Source organism: Scomber scombrus, chromosome 7 (assembly GCF_963691925.1).
Source record: "Scomber scombrus chromosome 7, fScoSco1.1, whole genome shotgun sequence".
NCBI lineage: Eukaryota > Metazoa > Chordata > Actinopteri > Scombriformes > Scombridae > Scomber > Scomber scombrus.
Genome location: NC_084976.1, coordinates 13,699,266 through 13,717,332, shown reverse-complemented (window position 1 = coordinate 13,717,332; position 18,067 = coordinate 13,699,266). Strand labels below are relative to the sequence as shown.

General features: G+C 40.0%; 3 protein-coding genes across 3 annotated transcripts; 1 reads left to right on the top strand and 2 right to left on the bottom strand.

Moving 5' to 3' along the window:
• The first annotated feature begins 1,717 nt into the window (after positions 1 to 1,717).
• Positions 1,718 to 3,455, top strand: clec3ba (C-type lectin domain family 3, member Ba). Its single transcript, XM_062422416.1, has 3 exons — positions 1,718 to 2,009; positions 2,145 to 2,243; positions 2,496 to 3,455. The coding sequence occupies exons 1-3, from the start codon at positions 1,913 to 1,915 to the stop codon at positions 2,894 to 2,896; spliced, it is 597 nt and encodes a 198-aa protein (XP_062278400.1). The 5' UTR covers positions 1,718 to 1,912; the 3' UTR covers positions 2,897 to 3,455.
• Positions 3,456 to 5,257: 1,802 nt separating this feature from the next.
• cdcp1a (CUB domain containing protein 1a) lies at positions 5,258 to 14,329 on the bottom strand. Its single transcript, XM_062422777.1, has 9 exons — positions 14,180 to 14,329; positions 12,173 to 12,382; positions 11,712 to 12,074; positions 11,250 to 11,618; positions 9,318 to 9,515; positions 8,081 to 8,449; positions 7,629 to 7,985; positions 7,018 to 7,105; positions 5,258 to 5,994 (listed from the first exon to the last, which is right to left on the bottom strand). The coding sequence occupies exons 1-9, from the start codon at positions 14,250 to 14,252 to the stop codon at positions 5,544 to 5,546; spliced, it is 2,478 nt and encodes an 825-aa protein (XP_062278761.1). The 5' UTR covers positions 14,253 to 14,329; the 3' UTR covers positions 5,258 to 5,543.
• Positions 14,330 to 16,101: 1,772 nt separating this feature from the next.
• On the bottom strand, positions 16,102 to 16,964 carry LOC133983632 (transmembrane protein 158). The gene has a single exon (XM_062422779.1). The coding sequence runs from the start codon at positions 16,900 to 16,902 to the stop codon at positions 16,180 to 16,182; it is 723 nt and encodes a 240-aa protein (XP_062278763.1). The 5' UTR covers positions 16,903 to 16,964; the 3' UTR covers positions 16,102 to 16,179.
• Positions 16,965 to 18,067: the final 1,103 nt, after the last annotated feature.

Below are 18,067 nucleotides of genomic sequence, written 5' to 3'. Positions count from 1 at the left end.
GATGTGTCTTTTATTGTGTTCTTTTCTTAATTTTGTTGTATTTATTTTGTGGTTTTGTGAACTTTGTGTGTTCTTGTGAATTTTTGACATTTTTTCAGTATTTTTGATTGTCTTTCGCTGTGAAAGAGTATCCTAAAAGTGATCAATTATATAGGAGATATACCCAGGTGGATGTACCAGCATACTGTGGGAGCCACACTGTTTGAAACATACTGAGCTTTGCTTTGAGTGTCAGCAAGACTACAGTGCAAAGGGCTTTGTATTTATCTAAAGTGCTTCCTGTCCACTGAGCAATGAACAAATGTGCACTGAGCTCGTTAGGCTACCGAGCTGATTGTATTTGTATTATGAACGCAGCAGCTGCAGTAAGAGAGAATTATGAAGAGAGTTTAAAGCAACAAGACTGTAAAAGCGTAAACAGAAGAGTAAGATAAGATTTTAAAAAGAGGTAGCAAGGGACAAAATGCATTTATGTAGAAAAATACCCCCAAAATACCAAGTAAACTAGTTAGTTACACTAAACCAGTGTGAACCATCACATAATTAAAAACAGCCTTCCTTGGAGCTGCAGACAAAGTGGCGCTGTCTGCTCTCCTGTGTCATCTCTGCTGTACACTACATACATCTTCATTATTCTGTGGAAGGTTTAAAGTGTTGAAAGCCACTGGGATGTTGTCTCGGCTGGAACAGTTTTGCACTGACAGCACTAAACTAAACTAACTATGCATTTAAGTGAATATTGAATTGTGACTCTTGCACTGTCTTTACTGACTGGAGCTCTGAATCAGAGGCTCGAGTGTCAGCAAACACCATGAATGGGAATTCTTATTCTGTATGTACTTCTGTATACAAGCTGCCTTTGCCTTTGCCTGAACTTTTGTACATTTTAAATGACTTTATTTTCAACGAATGTCATCTTATTAGACTAATTATTATACCTGCTTTATTGCTAATTTATTCTGTCAATGTTTGATTTCAAATACATTGATAAAACCACATCCTGTTTTGTCTTTGATTATAATGAGGAGAAATCATAAAGCTATTCTGAGTGTGTTTGCTCATGTTTGGAGATTATTGTATTAACATTATTAATACATTATACATTATTTGGCTGTGAGGTGTGTCTAGTTGGTAAGAACACTGAAATCATCAGAGACCCGTCATCTTTTTGTCCACTGGCTGAGGTCACTGAAGCTCTGGTGAAGACTAGTCTAATGGGAATAACTACATCTAAACAAATACTGATTTCACAACAGTATTTCTTCATTATATAAAACTCGAGTGCACCTCCTCCAGCGCATTGAGGAGAACCAGATGTTGCTCTGAAAATAGCCCAAAAACAGGCAACCTCTGGCCTGTTGGAGCCCCTCAGCAGAGGCACAGCAAACCCTTGAATGAAAAACTAAAGATTAAATTCAAATCTAATCCGCAAGAAATAAAGAAAGATTGAAATAAAACTGTTCATGACTTAAAAGTTGTTGCTTTTAAGTGGCACAAAACAGATGCTGACTTTAGATAAAGATATGGATTATTCAAATACTGTTTGTGTAAGAACTGTGACAAAATACACACACACACACATAGATAAGCCCTCCCAGAATACACTGGTGACCTTACACATGTGGAAACCAAGTCATGCTTGTCTGAGCCCCGTTAAATGCTGCACAGTCCTGCGCACCATCCATCTCTCTTCATCGTTTCAAAAACAGCACAACACGGCGGTTAAACATCTGTAAAACATTTGTTCTCTCTCAGATAAGTTTTCCTCGTTCAACTTTGCTGCCACTGCGGGCGTGTAAAGCTTAACAGTCTGTTTCTGGCCAGCACTCAGAGCTGAGAGGAGCGTTTGTGGTGCGGCACTAAAACGGTTTATTTACGGTGGATTTTAAGTATTTTTTCCCTCCAAAGTATTATGGATGCGAGAAGGGTTTTCTGGATGTTTTGTCTTCTTCTGCTGGCACACTGCACACAGCAGCAGACAACACCAAAGAAAAGAAATGGCAAGAAAGGTGGGACTTGATATTCACTTGACATTTGAAATGAAGACAGTGTCCTTGCTGTTAAATCTCTGAATAACTTTTGAAGGAAGAATTATGTCTCTGAATATATTTTGACTTTTTTTGAAATGTTATATAATTTAACAGACTCTTCAAACAATGCTGCAATTGAGGAACTGAAGAAACAGGTCAATGACATCATTCTGGAGCTGAATTTGTTGAAAGAGCAGCAAGCTTTGCAAACAGGTATTGTTCTTGCAAATAAATTGTTTCATAAGTAAAATTTTGATTTTTTTTTTCTTCAGTTTTTTCCCAAGAAAATATTTTGAACAGACTCACAAACATTGATCTCAAGAGAAGAAAGTAGGATTGCACTGCTGACATGATGTTATGTAAAAAGGAAAAGTGAAGATAGGTTGGCAGACTGGAAATCATGTTGTAAATACCAGATTAACAATGACACCTGATAAGAGCTGACTTCTCTAAACTCCCCTTCAGTGTGTCTGAAAGGAACCAAGATCCTCGGCAAGTGTTTCCTGGCTAATCCAGTGAAGAAGAACTTCCACGCAGCCAGCGATGACTGCATCGCCAAGGGAGGCACCCTGGGCACTCCTCTGACAGGAGACGAGAACGACCAGCTCTACAGCTACGTCCGCCAGAGCATCGGCCCAGAGGAGCACATCTGGCTGGGCATCAATGACATGGTGACCGAAGGCCAGTGGGTGGACCAGTCAGGGTCCGGTGTGCGCTTCAAGAACTGGGAGACAGAGATCACCCTGCAGCCAGATGGAGGGCGCAGTCACAACTGTGCCATCCTGTCCACTACAGCCAATGGGAAGTGGTTTGATGAGAGCTGCCGAGCTGAAAAGGCTTCTGTGTGTGAGTTCAATATCGTCTGAAGCCTTCTTTCTGACATATACACCCATCTGTGCAGATAAACACTGCTTGCAAAAAAGACAGCTATCAGGTACATTCAGCAATGCATTAGAATAAATAATGTGCTGCATCTTTCTTAAGCTCACATTTTCTTGACCAAGCCATTCAGATGTTGATCCATATCCGAGTGACTTTGGGACTTGTGGTTGTATAAGTTAAACTCACTGGGAGATGTTCAGATGTTCTTTTACATTCATGCTGATTCAATAGACTCATGTGCTCAAACATTACAGATAACAGGCAGCGAGGTAAACAGCACTGGATGGCTTGTCTTTGTTATGAGTATATCATCTGCTATTTAACACAATAAAAAACTACTTTTTACTGTGTGGCAATCTTGAATTATGCTGTTTATATTCTATAATATATTACATTAATAAATCTGCCTCTGCAGTTACAACTCTGTCATTGTGTTCTTGCCCTTCAGCTGTTATAATATGAATCTGGTGGTCATCAGAGGGAAAAAATGCTTATGTAACAACTCATAAAACAAGAACAGGCTGTTCCAACTGATAATAATAAACGAACAAACTTTTTTTAGGTTGCTGTCTTCGTATCAGTGATTTCACCAGACTCTCAAATTAATTCACCTGAATAGAATCAGTTCAGAGGACGTGGGTTGGGCTGTAGCTAATTAAAGCACATGCACATGATTGGTATGTTTTTGGAGTTTATTTGAATAAATAATAAACATTATGGCCAAGAATAAGCCCAGGAATCAGATTTGTAACATATATTTCATTGTAGCAAGGGGTATGTATGTAAGTTGACAGTCTAGAGAGGAAGATGTGTGAGGGAAAACACGGTTAACATCCTCCTCCATGAAAACAAAACCTTTTCAATTTTCCAAACAGTTTATTATCTTACCCTGTAGAGGTTTCCTGGTCCTACTTTTATAGACACATGTGTGCACTCATTGTATCTGCAACCACCCACCCACACTTTTCCCATCAGTCTGCATTGGCTTTTAAAATAGTTTAGTCACACACAAGGAAACGTTACATCAGAACAACATGTTTAGACGTCTCCATGATACGATGGACATCCACTGATGTCAGCAGCTGAGCATTTGTGGACATAATGTCCTCATCTCAGACCCTTTAAATCACAGTGTTAATGAGTCAAACTGTAAAGCATAAATAGACATACTTTACAGAGCTGTAATAAAACATTCAGAGTGGTCTCCAATTGTCTCAGGAAACCTTATTTATCAGGAGGAGTTAGCCTGGATTTATGGTAACTTTGAAAGGGAACTTTGTCTCCCTCTGCTGTTCAGTTCCTGAACTGCAGGAGGTAAAATGGCTTTACAAAACAAACACAAATTATTCAGTCTTTCTCAGGAGTTTGATTGTAAACCTTTGACCTAATTTCCCCTCAGATGAGACCTATGGATTTTCTGAAAAAAAATCAATTCACTGTATAAATATTTTGATATGCTATGTTGCTATTTTATGTAACTCCATTAAACAGAATATGTACAAAATCTTATGAAAACAAAAACTACGCTTTGGTTGAATGTAACTGAGTAAGGATGTGGTTTGTTGTTCCACACAGAACCAGTGAGTCGGTTCTCACATAAAAACATTTTGAGGACTTAAATTATAGCTCACTTACAATCTCTCCTTTAAAATCTACGTATTAACAAAATTCAGTCTATCAACAAACTGAGACCCTTTGTAAGGTGCACATTTTTGGTCACTTTTTGCTCACTGACTGCACTAATGTCACTAAATTATAAGGATTTTCGTTCTGTGTCCTTGTAGTCCAGAAGAAGTGGTCTGTGGTCCTCAACATAATAAATATTTCAAATATAATATGGTCTCAGACTTGTGACTCTCATTCATCATGACAGACAAACACAATCATTGAAACAGTCAGCAGATCACTTTTGAAATTGCCAAAAGTAGAGGTCCAAGAATGAACAAAAACACTACATTTGTCTTTCTCATGGACCAAAATGACTGATAATAATCTATGACCTTAAGATGTATCATTAGGAGTGTGATGGCATCTATGTAAGGCACCATTATTGGCTTAATGACATCTAGAAGCATCCATAGCAGGTGCAAAACAAGAGTGATAAACAATACAAAGGGAAGACTCTGTGCCCACACACTGCTGTTGCAATCCACTGCAATCCAGCTGTCATCAGGCCATCATGTCCTGATGATGCTATAAAAGTGTAGTGAGCTGCAACAGCAGTGGAGTCCTCCCTTTTCAACAGTTTCATGATGAAAATGGAAGATTGAAAAGCATGTAAACACCACGCAGGTTTGCTTCTCAACAAGCATCCATAAAATGTCCAGAAGTACATACATTTTCTCAAAGGAAAAAGTTAGAGTTAAGTTAAGCTCTTAAACTGGTATAAATGGTATGATTACGTACTGTTTTCAGACAAAAGCGGCCTCATCGCAGATGAAACAAGGTAACAGCTGCAAGCAGGTCTGAACAGGGTTATTTTGTGGGTCTGGCTTTGGTGCAAAACTCAAGAGGGAGAAATAAGGCTTCTTGCAAGGCTGAACAGCAGGTAATCACACAGATGCCAGGGAATCAACAACTCAAAGTTCAAGTAGGTCAAGTGATAAGAAGAGAGCCAATCCAATCTCCTACTCAGTTCCCTCCTTCTGGGTCCAGCCGCAGCCCTAGCTTCAGAGGAAGTTCCTCCTGGCTTGGGTCCTCAGTCTGGTAAATCTCATTGTCCACCACGGTTTGGGTGTGGCTCGGAGGCCTGTTAGGAAGCGGAGGACCCTGTTGAGCTGACAACCGAAACGACCGGTAAACCCCGACGTCTGCGTTGTCGACTTCGCTGTCTTTAGAGAACAGTGGCTTCTGTGAGTCTGTTTGCCCCGTGAAGGGCCGGTATGTGTCGAACTCTCCGTAGACGCCCATCTCTGCCCCCTTCCTCAGCAGGTGCGTGTAGACCAGCGTGTCCTCGATGTCAGCATACACGTGAGACTCGTTGTCTTCGCGCGATTTAGGGAAGCCGTTTTGTCCTGGCAGGAAACTGGTGCCGTTGGGATTGTAGATGGAGACCTGCTGATTCAGCTTCTTCTTCTTCTTCCTGTTTGGCAGCAGAGAAAAAGAGTTACAAAAAGCATTACATGTATTGAGATATTATGAAATATAATCACATTGATGAGATGAGTAAAATATACAAATGAATAATCACCTGTTAAAGGAAAATATTAAAACTCAACTCTAGTGTTTTTAGCAACAGTTTTATTGGAATTCAGTTTTATTAATGTTTACTTTTTTTCTGAATACTTATTACATTTACATATCAAAATTGTCATGACCATGCTGCTGACAGATTGATCAGGTTAATTAGATGATTGGTTACTCATTAACAGTAGTCTAAAGTTGGCTGATTCAGATGATTTTGCCTTTTTGTTGCTGCTCTCGCTTCTTCTTTTTTCACAGCAGACTTGACTCGACTTGTCAAAGCTGGATAAATTCAGGTGCAATTTATAATCAGTCTGCTGCTCTGGTATTTTCCTCACCCACTTACTTTTGAAGCAATTTATAAGAATTGAGCTGTTAATGTTTAAATCTGCACCGTGCAAAGGGTCAATTTACAAGAAAGTGACGAGGCAATGGCAACACTACTGTCATGACAGTTTACTCTGTTTTTATTCACTTTAATAACACTCTTCATTTTTTTTGGGTAACAATGTAAAGTTAATTATGTGTTATTGGGGAAAGTGCCATTTTAAATAATATAATATAAATAAATTCAACAAAACTGATGATGAAGCAACATTTCATAATAATGAGTTTAGTTTTAAGGATTTCTTCAATTAATTCACAGATGATTGGTTCCCTTACACATTTTACACAATTTATTCATGTGATTCTTAATTTGATAATTACTTTTTAATGTATCCAATAATCAGTTATTCACTTAATAAAAGCTCCTTGAGAGGATTTCAAGTGAAGGTAGAAAATGAGCTGGAGACAAAGTTTGTAAGATGCTGCTGTTTCTTTCTTTGGTGATTCCATGATTAATTTAGTAGTAATTTCAAAGAGTTAAAAACACATATGAAGAATAATAATAAACCTTGAATAATAAAACAGGTGTACTCACCTTACCACCACAAGGACCACCACCAGCACAATGATAAAAATGACCAACAGAGCAGCGACCACACACAGGATGATGGTCATAAGCAGGTCTGCATGAGAGAGAAAACAACAGATACAGTGTTTCATTTAACATTTTCTGTCTTAAACAACATTAAATCGCTATGTTGCTAAATTGATCTCTGCATAATTGAAAAAGATAGTTATATTCCCTTCAAAATGGCAACGTTAGAAGCTTTTACTACTGTTTTAAAATTGTCTGAAGTCTGCTTATTCATCAGTGGATACACTGAGCATGTTTTAATTATAGTATAACTTTATTTATATATCATGTTGAGAAAAGCTGAGAAAATCAACTGAATGTGCTGATGTGGGGCTATCATACAGTATCTCATTTATGTCAATAGACCATCAAACATTATTTGATACATATGTTTTAAACTGGGAATTATTAATATTTTCAGTGATTAGCAGTTGAGCGTGACATGTAAAGAGACTGGAGTATAGTTTTATTTCTTACATGTTTCTGTTATATTTGGGGTTTAACAAAAGTCAACAAAGCATGTGTTATCCATTAAATCTTCCAGTCCAAACAATCCAGCTTCTCATACTCACTCTGGCTCTTCTGGAGGGTGATCTTGGTGATGACGCTGAAGTCTCCTCTTTCAGGCATGCAGTTGGACATGTTGAGGTAGAAACTCTCTGAGACGCTGATCTCGCCCTCAGCCTCCTCGTCCTCCCTGCGACTGTAGTCCTCTTCCACGCTGCCGACTCGCTGCACCCTGATGTTGGTGTGGCGGTTGCTGCACTTGGGCTGACTGAGGTTGGCAAACATGAGGTTTGCCTCCATCTTCGAGGGAACGTTGACAATCCAGGAGACGGTGGAGTATGGCTTCATCCCAATCGGCCAACCGGGAGTAGCCAAAAGGACAGGAGTGTCTTTCATTGGAGATACGGTGAATATGTACCTTTCTGTGTTTGAAAGAAAAGAAAATTAAACATCAGTGAAAAAGGATCGTTCAGGAATTATGATTTAAACCACATCTTGAATTTAATCTTCTTGTTACCGGTTATCTCTTTTTTCAAACTGGCAGTCAGCACAGGCTTGTAAGACGGCGTCAGTGCTTTGCCCCCGGCTCTGAACACAGTGACTGAAACGTTAGTGTGGATTTGGACCTTCTGAATGGCTCCCTGAGGGCAAAACTGTCCAATAGTGGTTCCATCATCTTCTGCCAGTTTAATGATGCTCTCATTGCATGGCTGGCCAGGTAGGGACTGTTTGAGGGCTACTTTGGGAGAGGCCAGCTCCACAGTGCCGTGCTCCGGAGGACGGAGGTCCCAGGTCACACTGCTCAGATTGGCGGGAAGGCAGCTCGGCAGTGAAGGCACTGAGAGGTACACTGGAGACTTCGGGCAGTCTTTAAGTTGACTACATTCTGGGAGAATGTGAGTGACATGTTAATAGAGGTCTATTATATCAAGTTTTAAAAGTGAGTCAAAATTTCTGCCTTCATTAGGAGCCATAATCCTCCAACACTAATTGATTTTTTTCAGCCACTTGGCATAAGTGGAACAAGCTATAAACCCAACACTGACATATTATCACCTTATGAAATTAATACAGAGAACATACAGCAGGTTGTGTCAAAATCATTTCCTTTTTCCTATAGTGCACTATTTACACTCTGCCATTTTATTTAAGTGTTCAGATTTGGAGGATGTAAATTTATCCACCAGATAGTTCCCTCAGCTTTAAATAAAAAAGGTCATTTCATGATGGTTAGTCAATTTGAAACATACAAAAATAGCCAATAAACAACTCTGAGGTTAGTAACATTAATGTTTCCCATGTTTTACTTTGATATTCACTGTGAATGAAAAGTGCAGCACAAATTGAATGTATTATCAATATTATTATTGTAATTAATGGACATCAAATCTGTTCTTATTTGCTTTAATTAAAGACTGAACATGTTTGGTTCTGTTACTTTCTACTGAAAAAAGAAATTCTTCATCTATGGTGCAGTTTTAAAGAACCTTACTTCTTTAATTTAAGAAGTATGTTGTGTGTATCCATATTAGAATACCAATATCTACAAAGTCCACTAACTAATGATTGTGACATTCAAATTCTGTCTCTAAACAAGACTTGGAGCTCTAAAAATACGCAATTTCAGTGGCAACATTATTAAACTATAAATCTTGAATATTGATCTCTGAATGTCAAGAAACAAAGCAATGTAAGCTTTATCTTTAATGCCAAAGAAAGCCTTTGAGCATTAGGTGAGTCAAATCAGGATTTACCTATGACTCTCATGGTGGTGATGTGCAAGTCTTCAGAGAAGCAGTCCTGGAAAGAGAGCTGAGTAACACTGTCTGATGGCACTGTGATCCTCTCCTTCACCACAGAGTTCATCTTCATCTCGCAGTCAGAGGCCGGTCTCAACTTCTCAATGTGAAGTGAAAGACCCCTCTGTGCCCTCAGGTCCACACTACATGACACTATAGGAAACAGTGTAGCAAGACATGAGTAACTCTTTTATGGACTCGCAGGCACATGTGAATCAGCTGAAATCAATTTTCAGCTGGGATTTTAAGCTTTATTTGACTAACAGAGTAGTGGGTGATTCCCACTAAAGGAAGGGTTTCCTGTAATGTTCTGTGGATGTCATTAATGACTCAGCAGTGAGGCAATCTCAGAGCTCCCCTAACCTGAGGGCTCAGATATGAAGCCCACTTTCTTAAGTCACTTTTTCATTACTCATCCTTACAAAAGTTGTCCAAAAAAACGGAAATGTTATCAATCCCCCAAGAGTAATGGACATGCACCCCTGTTGTAACATGTAATAGAGATGATCTGTATATTCAAAGAACAAGCCTGCTGCAACATGTAAAGGCAACATCATTCATCATCTAAACAGCAACATTTATACCAACCAAATAATCCTCCAAGCAGCTTTGGCTTTGATTTAGATTAGCACTAAAATATCCATTGATAGATCTAGTTGATCAACACTAAATGTACACTTATGTACACACTTATAATGTTGTGCTATATAGCGATTGATCAGATTAAGTAAGAAATCTTAACATAAGACACCCAGCACTGGTAAATTGTCATAATTTCTGAGAGACTAATAGACCAAACTGCTAATGTAAATCTGACTTTTTTTTAAAAATCAATAAATTATTTGACAGTTAAAGTAATGCTTGCTTGTAGTTAGTTAATAACACTTATTTTAATTTACAGCAGCAATAACACATTATCTGCCAGGAGAACAAGCTTAAAAAACAACACTGAGATATCATTCAACTGATAAATAATAGCCAATACACATCCAGTGCAACATTAGCATGACCTGATTAATTTAACTCTGATACTCTCCTTTGAGCTTTGTTTATAACAGTAACTTTAGCTGCTAAATGCTCCACTATATTTACCAGTTGTTTGCTAACTTTGTCTTTGTGATTTGGTACTGGAAAGGTAGCATATGGTGGGTTTTAGAGCTTTTTTGGTTGTTCTGTGGCCTAGATGAGAGAAGAGAGAGTGAATGAAAACAGTCAAGTTGTGGGCTGTAAAACCAAAACAAGCTAAAAGGCACTAATATGCTAAAAGAGCTGAAACGAACTGAAGAGTTGTCAAAAGGAATTACACTTTTCACATTGCCTTCATCTGATACATTATTAATATAAAAGCATTGATTAGTGCAGCTTTAAACATCAGTTAAATTACTTTTAAACCAGTGTGAGGGATTTTGTGTCATGTGTGTCTTAACTGCTGTAAACGCCTAAGCCTCAGGCATTTTGTTAAATCAGACAAGACACCTGGTAGCAAAACTGACTGTGTATGAGCAAGTAGGGGGTCAGTAAAGGTTATTCCTTGGGGGGTTCTGTACTATTCTTATTCAAATTACCACTGGGGATTACAGTATCAAAGCTGAAACTGTTTGTTGCCTGGCAGAACGACCGTGTGTCCTTCTCCGTGCTAGCATGTAATGAGTAAAGAGAAAGATTCATCACTTCGTCGTCTGTGATTCTTCAGAGAAACTTCTACTACACAGTCATTGTGTAAATATTTTGTGAAAGCTCCAATAGTCATCCCTACAATATTATAGCTATATCGAAATCAAGGTATTTGGTGAAAAATATCGTGATATTTGATTTTGTTTGTATTGCCAAAGCCCAACGGTACCAAGACCAAAGAGCATCATCAAGGGCAGATGATGAGAAACACACCTGGTGAATTTGTTCTTGAAGCAGACACCTTGATGCTTAGGGAGAGTCCAGGAGAACTGGCTCTTCTCCTGTCCATCTCGCAGTTCCTCAGCATCAGGGAGAAGTCCCCCTGATTCTGGGTTGGCTGGGTGTCCGTCAGACTCCGCACCAACGCCACTCTGCCTTTGCCGTGGTATTCCACTGCAGTCCTCTTCTTCAGACAATGTGGCTGTGTGAGGTTCAAGAACTGAACAAATGCTGTTTGTTTGGCTGGGACCTGAAAGTACCACTCCATCACGTCGTCGTCAGGAAAACTGTCAGGGTAGTTTGGAGAGAACAACTCTGAAGACGACGTCCCTTGTGGTAAAGTCAGTTTAATTTTGGCAAGAGCTAGAAGAGAAAAAAACACAAACTGTCAAATCATTCAATCTTTGACACACGTGACAGAGATGATTTTAGTAGGACGCCAAAATCTATACTTACACTTGATCTCCTCCCCGACAGACACATCAAACTGGACATTTTGTAGCTTCTGACCTGCTGGGACCTCCACAGAAAAGCTCCCCTGATCCAGTATCTGAGCACTGGTGATAGTACCTGTCCTGCAGTATTTCCCTACAGTCACATTGCCTGTATGCTCGAAGGCCTGGAGTGTATAGGTGTGTCTGTCTGGGCAGGTCACAGATAGATTAACCTGTGTCAAACCTGTCTTGGTGAAGTCTATTTGTATTGCTTTTGGTCCAAAAGCTTTCAGGTTCCAGGTGAACTTGCGCTTATATTCCAGCAAAGGAAGCGAGTTGGAGTCAGCCTGGATGATGTGACCGTTGCACGACTTTGTGTTACATTCTGAGAAGACATTTTCACATAAGTCCATGCGTATAAGCTCTATAAAATTATTTTATTTCTTTACAAGATAACCACAGAAGAGACGAAAAACCTCTTACCTATAATTCGTACAATCTCCACGCTGAAAACATCTTGAGGTCGGGAGCACTCAAACTCCAACGAGACAGGAGCGTTATCTTTTAACAGCACAGATGTACTACATTGTCGTGTGCGTACAGCAACTGTGCACACTTTGCACCCTTTGACCTGACTACTGCTGATGCTGAGGGTGGTGCCTCGGTCAGGGGTGACGGTCAGCTTCTTGACACCTGAATAAAAAATAAAAAAACACAGAAAGAAAAACAACTTGATAAAGAGAAAATGGAAGATAGACACATGCCGGCACTCACTGTTGATATGACTAATGCTGACAGCTTGGCTTCACTTCTCATCATGACTAATCAGGCCTGTGCTGAGCAAACACAGCCATGCTCAGCACCTAACATGCTGCTTGACTCCATTGTGTTACATATCCTGGTTTAGACTGCATTCTTTCTATATCTAAAAAAAGTTCTGTGTGGACAAGGGGACGCAACCTTTAATTTAACACAACACATCAGGCAGGCTCCGTGAAGCTTTTGAATGAAGAGTCTTTGTTGAGTAAACAACAGGAAAATCTCACAGTGAGCCTACATAGAGCCCTTCTTCTTTCAGTTTTGTTCTTACCATGATCCTGCCTAAAAACTTCATTTACTCTGACAGGACTAATCAATACACTCATCCAACAGATAATCAACACAGTGAACAGCATAATAATAACAGCTTACAATTACAATTCCTCAATGTGATTTGAAGAATAGTACTTTATATTCCTTAAAATACTCCTCCACCTCACCAACATTTCACAGCTTTCTGGTTGATTTTGTCAGCTATTTTATTATTCAACCTTAGTATGGGTATTCTAGTCGAATCTTAACCAAAGAAAACTATAACTATATATGTTCTTATTTCAGTAAATGAATACACTTTGTCTTTGACACTTTTTAGCCATCAGATTATATTGAACATTTCAGTCAGTCTAGTAGATCCGAAACCAATATTTTTTTGTCATTTTAGTCAAACTTATTTCACACAAGATTTTACCTTATTATTTAATGAAAAACACATTGAATGATTAAGAATGCAGCTTTGCGGAAAGTGTTTGGTCTGACAGCATCAATTTAAAGATTACATCCGGACATGATTAACAGATTTATTCAACAACTGGGGCCCAATACTCTCTTCAAAATGAATAGAAAACAATGAAAGCTGTACAGACAATTAAATGTTTTTAAACCGTTTCAAACCTTGCCCACATTAAAAAATTAAATGAAACAGATCTGAGGTCGGTGTTAACAAGAAAAAAAAAAAATTGTGTAATGTCATGAGGTTAACAAAATTGCTGTAAAGCAAGCTGGTTCACATGGCATCACTGTTAAAGGTTAAAGGTACATTTTTCTGAAGTGAAGCCGTTTCTAGGCTACCAGGTGCCATAAAATCATGACTTGTGCTATTTCTGTGCCACCCTGTCAGGTTACAGAGCAACTCATGTTTGTTTGTCTTTTAAATGATCACATAATTTTATCAGTTCAGGCATCAGTTCATGTAACCTTAACCAGTCAATTAGTGAAGTAGGGGTTCTTGGTGTATTTGAAGGTCCAGCGTTTCTAAAATATTTTACTAGGCAACATATTTTCTTTATTGAATTATAACAGAGATCCATAACAGGTTTTAAAGTTACACTTAAAGTAGTCCTTTAGGACGTTTTCTTGGTAAACCATCTAAAGTGTCCGAATGTATCTAAACGTGACCTGAAGTCTACCTGAACGCTTCTTTGTAAACACAGACAGAGCAATCGCTGCGGGCTGTTGCTCCTCACTACACTCTTCTGTCTCCTCTTTATTAAACGAACATAAAGAGAGGTGTTGGTAAAGTTTAGTAAAAGCACATTAGTCTCGTCTTTCTTCGTTAACAATAAGTTGATAGTCACAGTGAGCGTCTCCTCTGGCAGCCTATTAGTCATAGAAAAAAAGCTCGTAAACGAACAAGTCATATTTTTAAATGAACGAAATTAAGAGTAGACTTACCTGATACAGTAAAGACAATGAAAGTAAAAGAGAAGAGGATCTGTAGAGAGACTCTGGTTGTTGATGAAGACATGCTGTCAAACAGCTAACTCTATGACTTCGATCCAGGTGGAAATCGATGTAGATCTGCGCATTATTTCAAGGCTTTCTTGTCCAAAACTGCCAAACTCCTGCGCCACATTTTCCTGTCGTTTCTACGTGAGACTCAACTCCCTAAATGGTGAGACATACGGCAACTCTTCCACTTCCTGTGTGTGTGTGTGTGTGTGTGTGTGTGTGTGTGTGTGTGGGCGCGCGCGCGCGCCAGCAGCGAGGACACACCTGGTCATATAAAGGCGTGGTCAGGTCGGCCATTTTGCCAGGTACAAAGTTCATCCATGTGTTAAAACCACAATACATCCATTGTTATATCATCCATGATTTAACACTGAAATCTCAGTTTAAGTCAGTGTGATTCTGCTAAATAAATGCAATAAATACAAAGAGACGTACATACTAATATAATATAAATATTACAGTGAAACCTAAGAATTAAAGTAATGTTCTTCTAATGTATTTTTTAATTGCAGAGATTCAAGGGAAAAATATGCCTGGTCTCTGGAGACACTCGAAGTCTCTGGTCTTTTTATTTTTATTTTTACACAAACATTGATCCTCTTCAAATGATTCTTCCTGGCAGGCATATTGAATGCTCCTAGTTCAGGGCAAATAAGTAAAACAAGTCTCAGCATGACGTAAACAGATTTGCTGAGAAGTCAAGCTGTTAAAATCTCGGAAAATGCCAAATGATCTGCACTTTACCCTCAAGCTCTATTGCAGTTGTAGTAATGTTTACACAAACCTCCGACCACTTCTCCAGAATTTTAACCAGAGAGATAACCTCTCCCTGAAAGTTAAACACACTTGAATTATGATGCATTTTCATTAAATTCTGTATATTAAACTACTCAACTGTAGGGTACATAAAGTATTCAGAGTTGCACCACCTGGACCTGCATTATGATAATAATACTGCTTATTATTAAAATTACTGCTTCCAATAATTTAACACCCTGAAAGGGGCCATTTTCATTTCGTTCTATTACTTTGTGTTTAAATACATTTTACTGATAATACCATTCAACTCAAAAGAGCAAATGCATTTATAAAATGTATATGATTAATGTATTTTGTTCACAGTTTACTCAGCAGCAATCTAACCGAAGACAACAATGAAGGGAGCAGACAAATCTGAGTTATGGCCGTAAATGAATGGTAAATCTTGCACCTTAAAAATCCTCCAGATTTTCCAAAAATCTTCCCCTTTGGATGACAAGCTGCATTCACTTGAAATACAGTAAAAATCCAAATTGATTTATGCTACAGAGAACAGGTCATAGAGAACTGAAATACAACCTATAATCAATTTTATTGAAACCGTTGGAACATGAATACAAAGAAGCACGTATATTGAACCTGACATTATAAATCTAACAATATAAATATTGAAAGCCTCTCTGTAAGTCATAAACAACATCTATTTTTCAAGAATGTGTTGGGGAAAAAGACTTCTACATTTACCATGAACATTACTGTAGATTAAATATGAGACATCACAATTTAAAGTTCAGTTTCCAGTGCAAAAAGTCCTACACATGGGATAAGGCAAAACACTCTCTAGAAAGATTAAAAACTATAGGCTACAAACACTGTTTGAAGAGAAAGGTGTGCACAGTTTGACAGAACCCAGGCTATAGGAAGGCCTACAAAAACACATTGGTGTTGGTCCCAGTATAGATTACTATTGGCTATTATAATCCGTCATACATTACCTTGGTTGTCCTAATGAAGCGGGCTATAAGGGGTTAAAGAACACCCAAAACTAAAGCATTTGATCAAAAAAGTTATCCAAGGCTCCGCATCATCATCATCACCATCATTCATCCAGGTGAACAGTTGAATGGCTACAATTATCGTATAGGCAGCACAGGCTAATTACCAGGTGATAAAGATTATTTCAGTTATCTGGGTCTCCTCTGCTCCATCCCATTGGGCAGAAATCCTGCAATGATCGGGACTGGCCATATGAGAGCAGCAACACTCCACACAATGATCACCAAAGTCATGAAACAAGCCACAAGTGTCGACTCGATCGGCTTCCTGTTCAGCCTCCAACTTTTGTCCCCCTTCAGCTCATCGAGGCTGAAATCCACGCAGCAGAAAGTGACCTGATCCCCGCTCTGCTGGCCCCGCGCCCGGCCCTGGCCAAACCTCCGGTACCTAGACAGCCCGCAGCCCACGCACAGCCGCAACTCCTGCTGACCCCCGGTGACCCCAAGGTGCTCGATGACGACGGGCGAGAGAGCCCTGTTGAAAGCCGCGGAGAAAAAAGCCCTTCCGTGGTTGTTGGTGGTGTAGATGAGCACATCACACTGGAACCCGAAGCTGCTGTCCCACCGAGCAACCAGCGAGGTGGGCAGGAGTCTCTGGACGCTCACGTTGCACTGGGACAGCGACTGCAGGGAGGAGGAGGAGGAGGATGAGGAGGAGGCGTCGGACGAGGCTTCGCTCTCCTCCACAGACCTCTTGGAGAAGCGCACGTCCACCTCCAGGTTGGCCAGGAACCTGTTGGAGGAGTTGATGGGTGGCAGGAGCAGATCTTCGTCGCTCCAGCCTTGGCATCGCTGGAGAAGTCCGGCCACCGCGGTGAGAGCCAGCAGGAGAGTCGGAGAGTTGTTCAGCATGGCACAGGGCGCGTCTCTCCTGCTCGCATGGTGCTGTGACGATCCGCAGGCGACGGATGAGGCAGTGTTTGAAAATGCCAGTCAGCCCGTGATTTTTAAAAACGCAGCTCCCGATGGAGAGATTCAAATCCCTGCTCGACTGGTATAAATGGAAACGTCCAGTGTCTGTCACATGCGCGCATCCCCCCTCCCTCTGGATATTTTCCTTATGACTTGCTCTCCAGACGTAGCCTGCAATTGCTTCACAGGAGAAGCAGTTTTGTGCGCTGCCTTCATCACAGCTCTGAGCTCCACTGCCTCTCTGTCGCTTCAGGTGTGTGAGCGCTGAGCACCAGAGGAGTGGTGAGAGGGTGGGGGGAACCTCCTCCAGTGCACAGTGCACAGGGACAGAGGTAAAAAAAAAAAACACTCCTCCCACTCAACAAGTAACACAAACACACACACACACACACACACACACACACACACACACACACACACACACACACACACACACACACACACACACACACACACACACACACAACAAAACATTCATAATTAAAAAATGCAACTACTGATCTCGAGGCAAAATTTCAGCCCTGATCTGTTGATCAGCAGGTAACCCCATTAGTGCTGCAGTTTTTCTCTCTACTATAAGAGAAGAGTGTGGATAACACACCGTAAATTTCCCCATCATGGGACTAAAACATTATTATCTTATCTTATCTTAAGTAGCCTAATACACCGACAGTACAGCCTGTGGCAGCATACTGAGCCCTCAAACTGCTCCTTTGAGACAGAGCCACTTCAGTGACCCTGCTCATTTCCTGTTTGTTTCTCTACTATGGTCACTTAAAGGACATGTTTTTCATGCTGAAATAATTCCCCCTTTTCATATGGGCCGTTATAAGATCCTGTGGCTCAGGAGGTAGAGTGAATCGTCCACTAATCTGAAGGTCGGTGGTTCAATCCCCGGCTCATCTAACCCACATGTTGAAGTGTCCTTGGTCAAGATAACTCACTCCAAATGGTGTCTGTGCATTGGATTATGGGGGAATGCAGTTTGTAGTGTAAAAGTGCTTTGAGTGGTCAGAAAACTAAGAAGGCGCTATAAGTGCATTTAAATTTCATTACTTCCTACGAGCACCAGATTTGTTTTGCACTTGGTAAGAAACTAAGAATG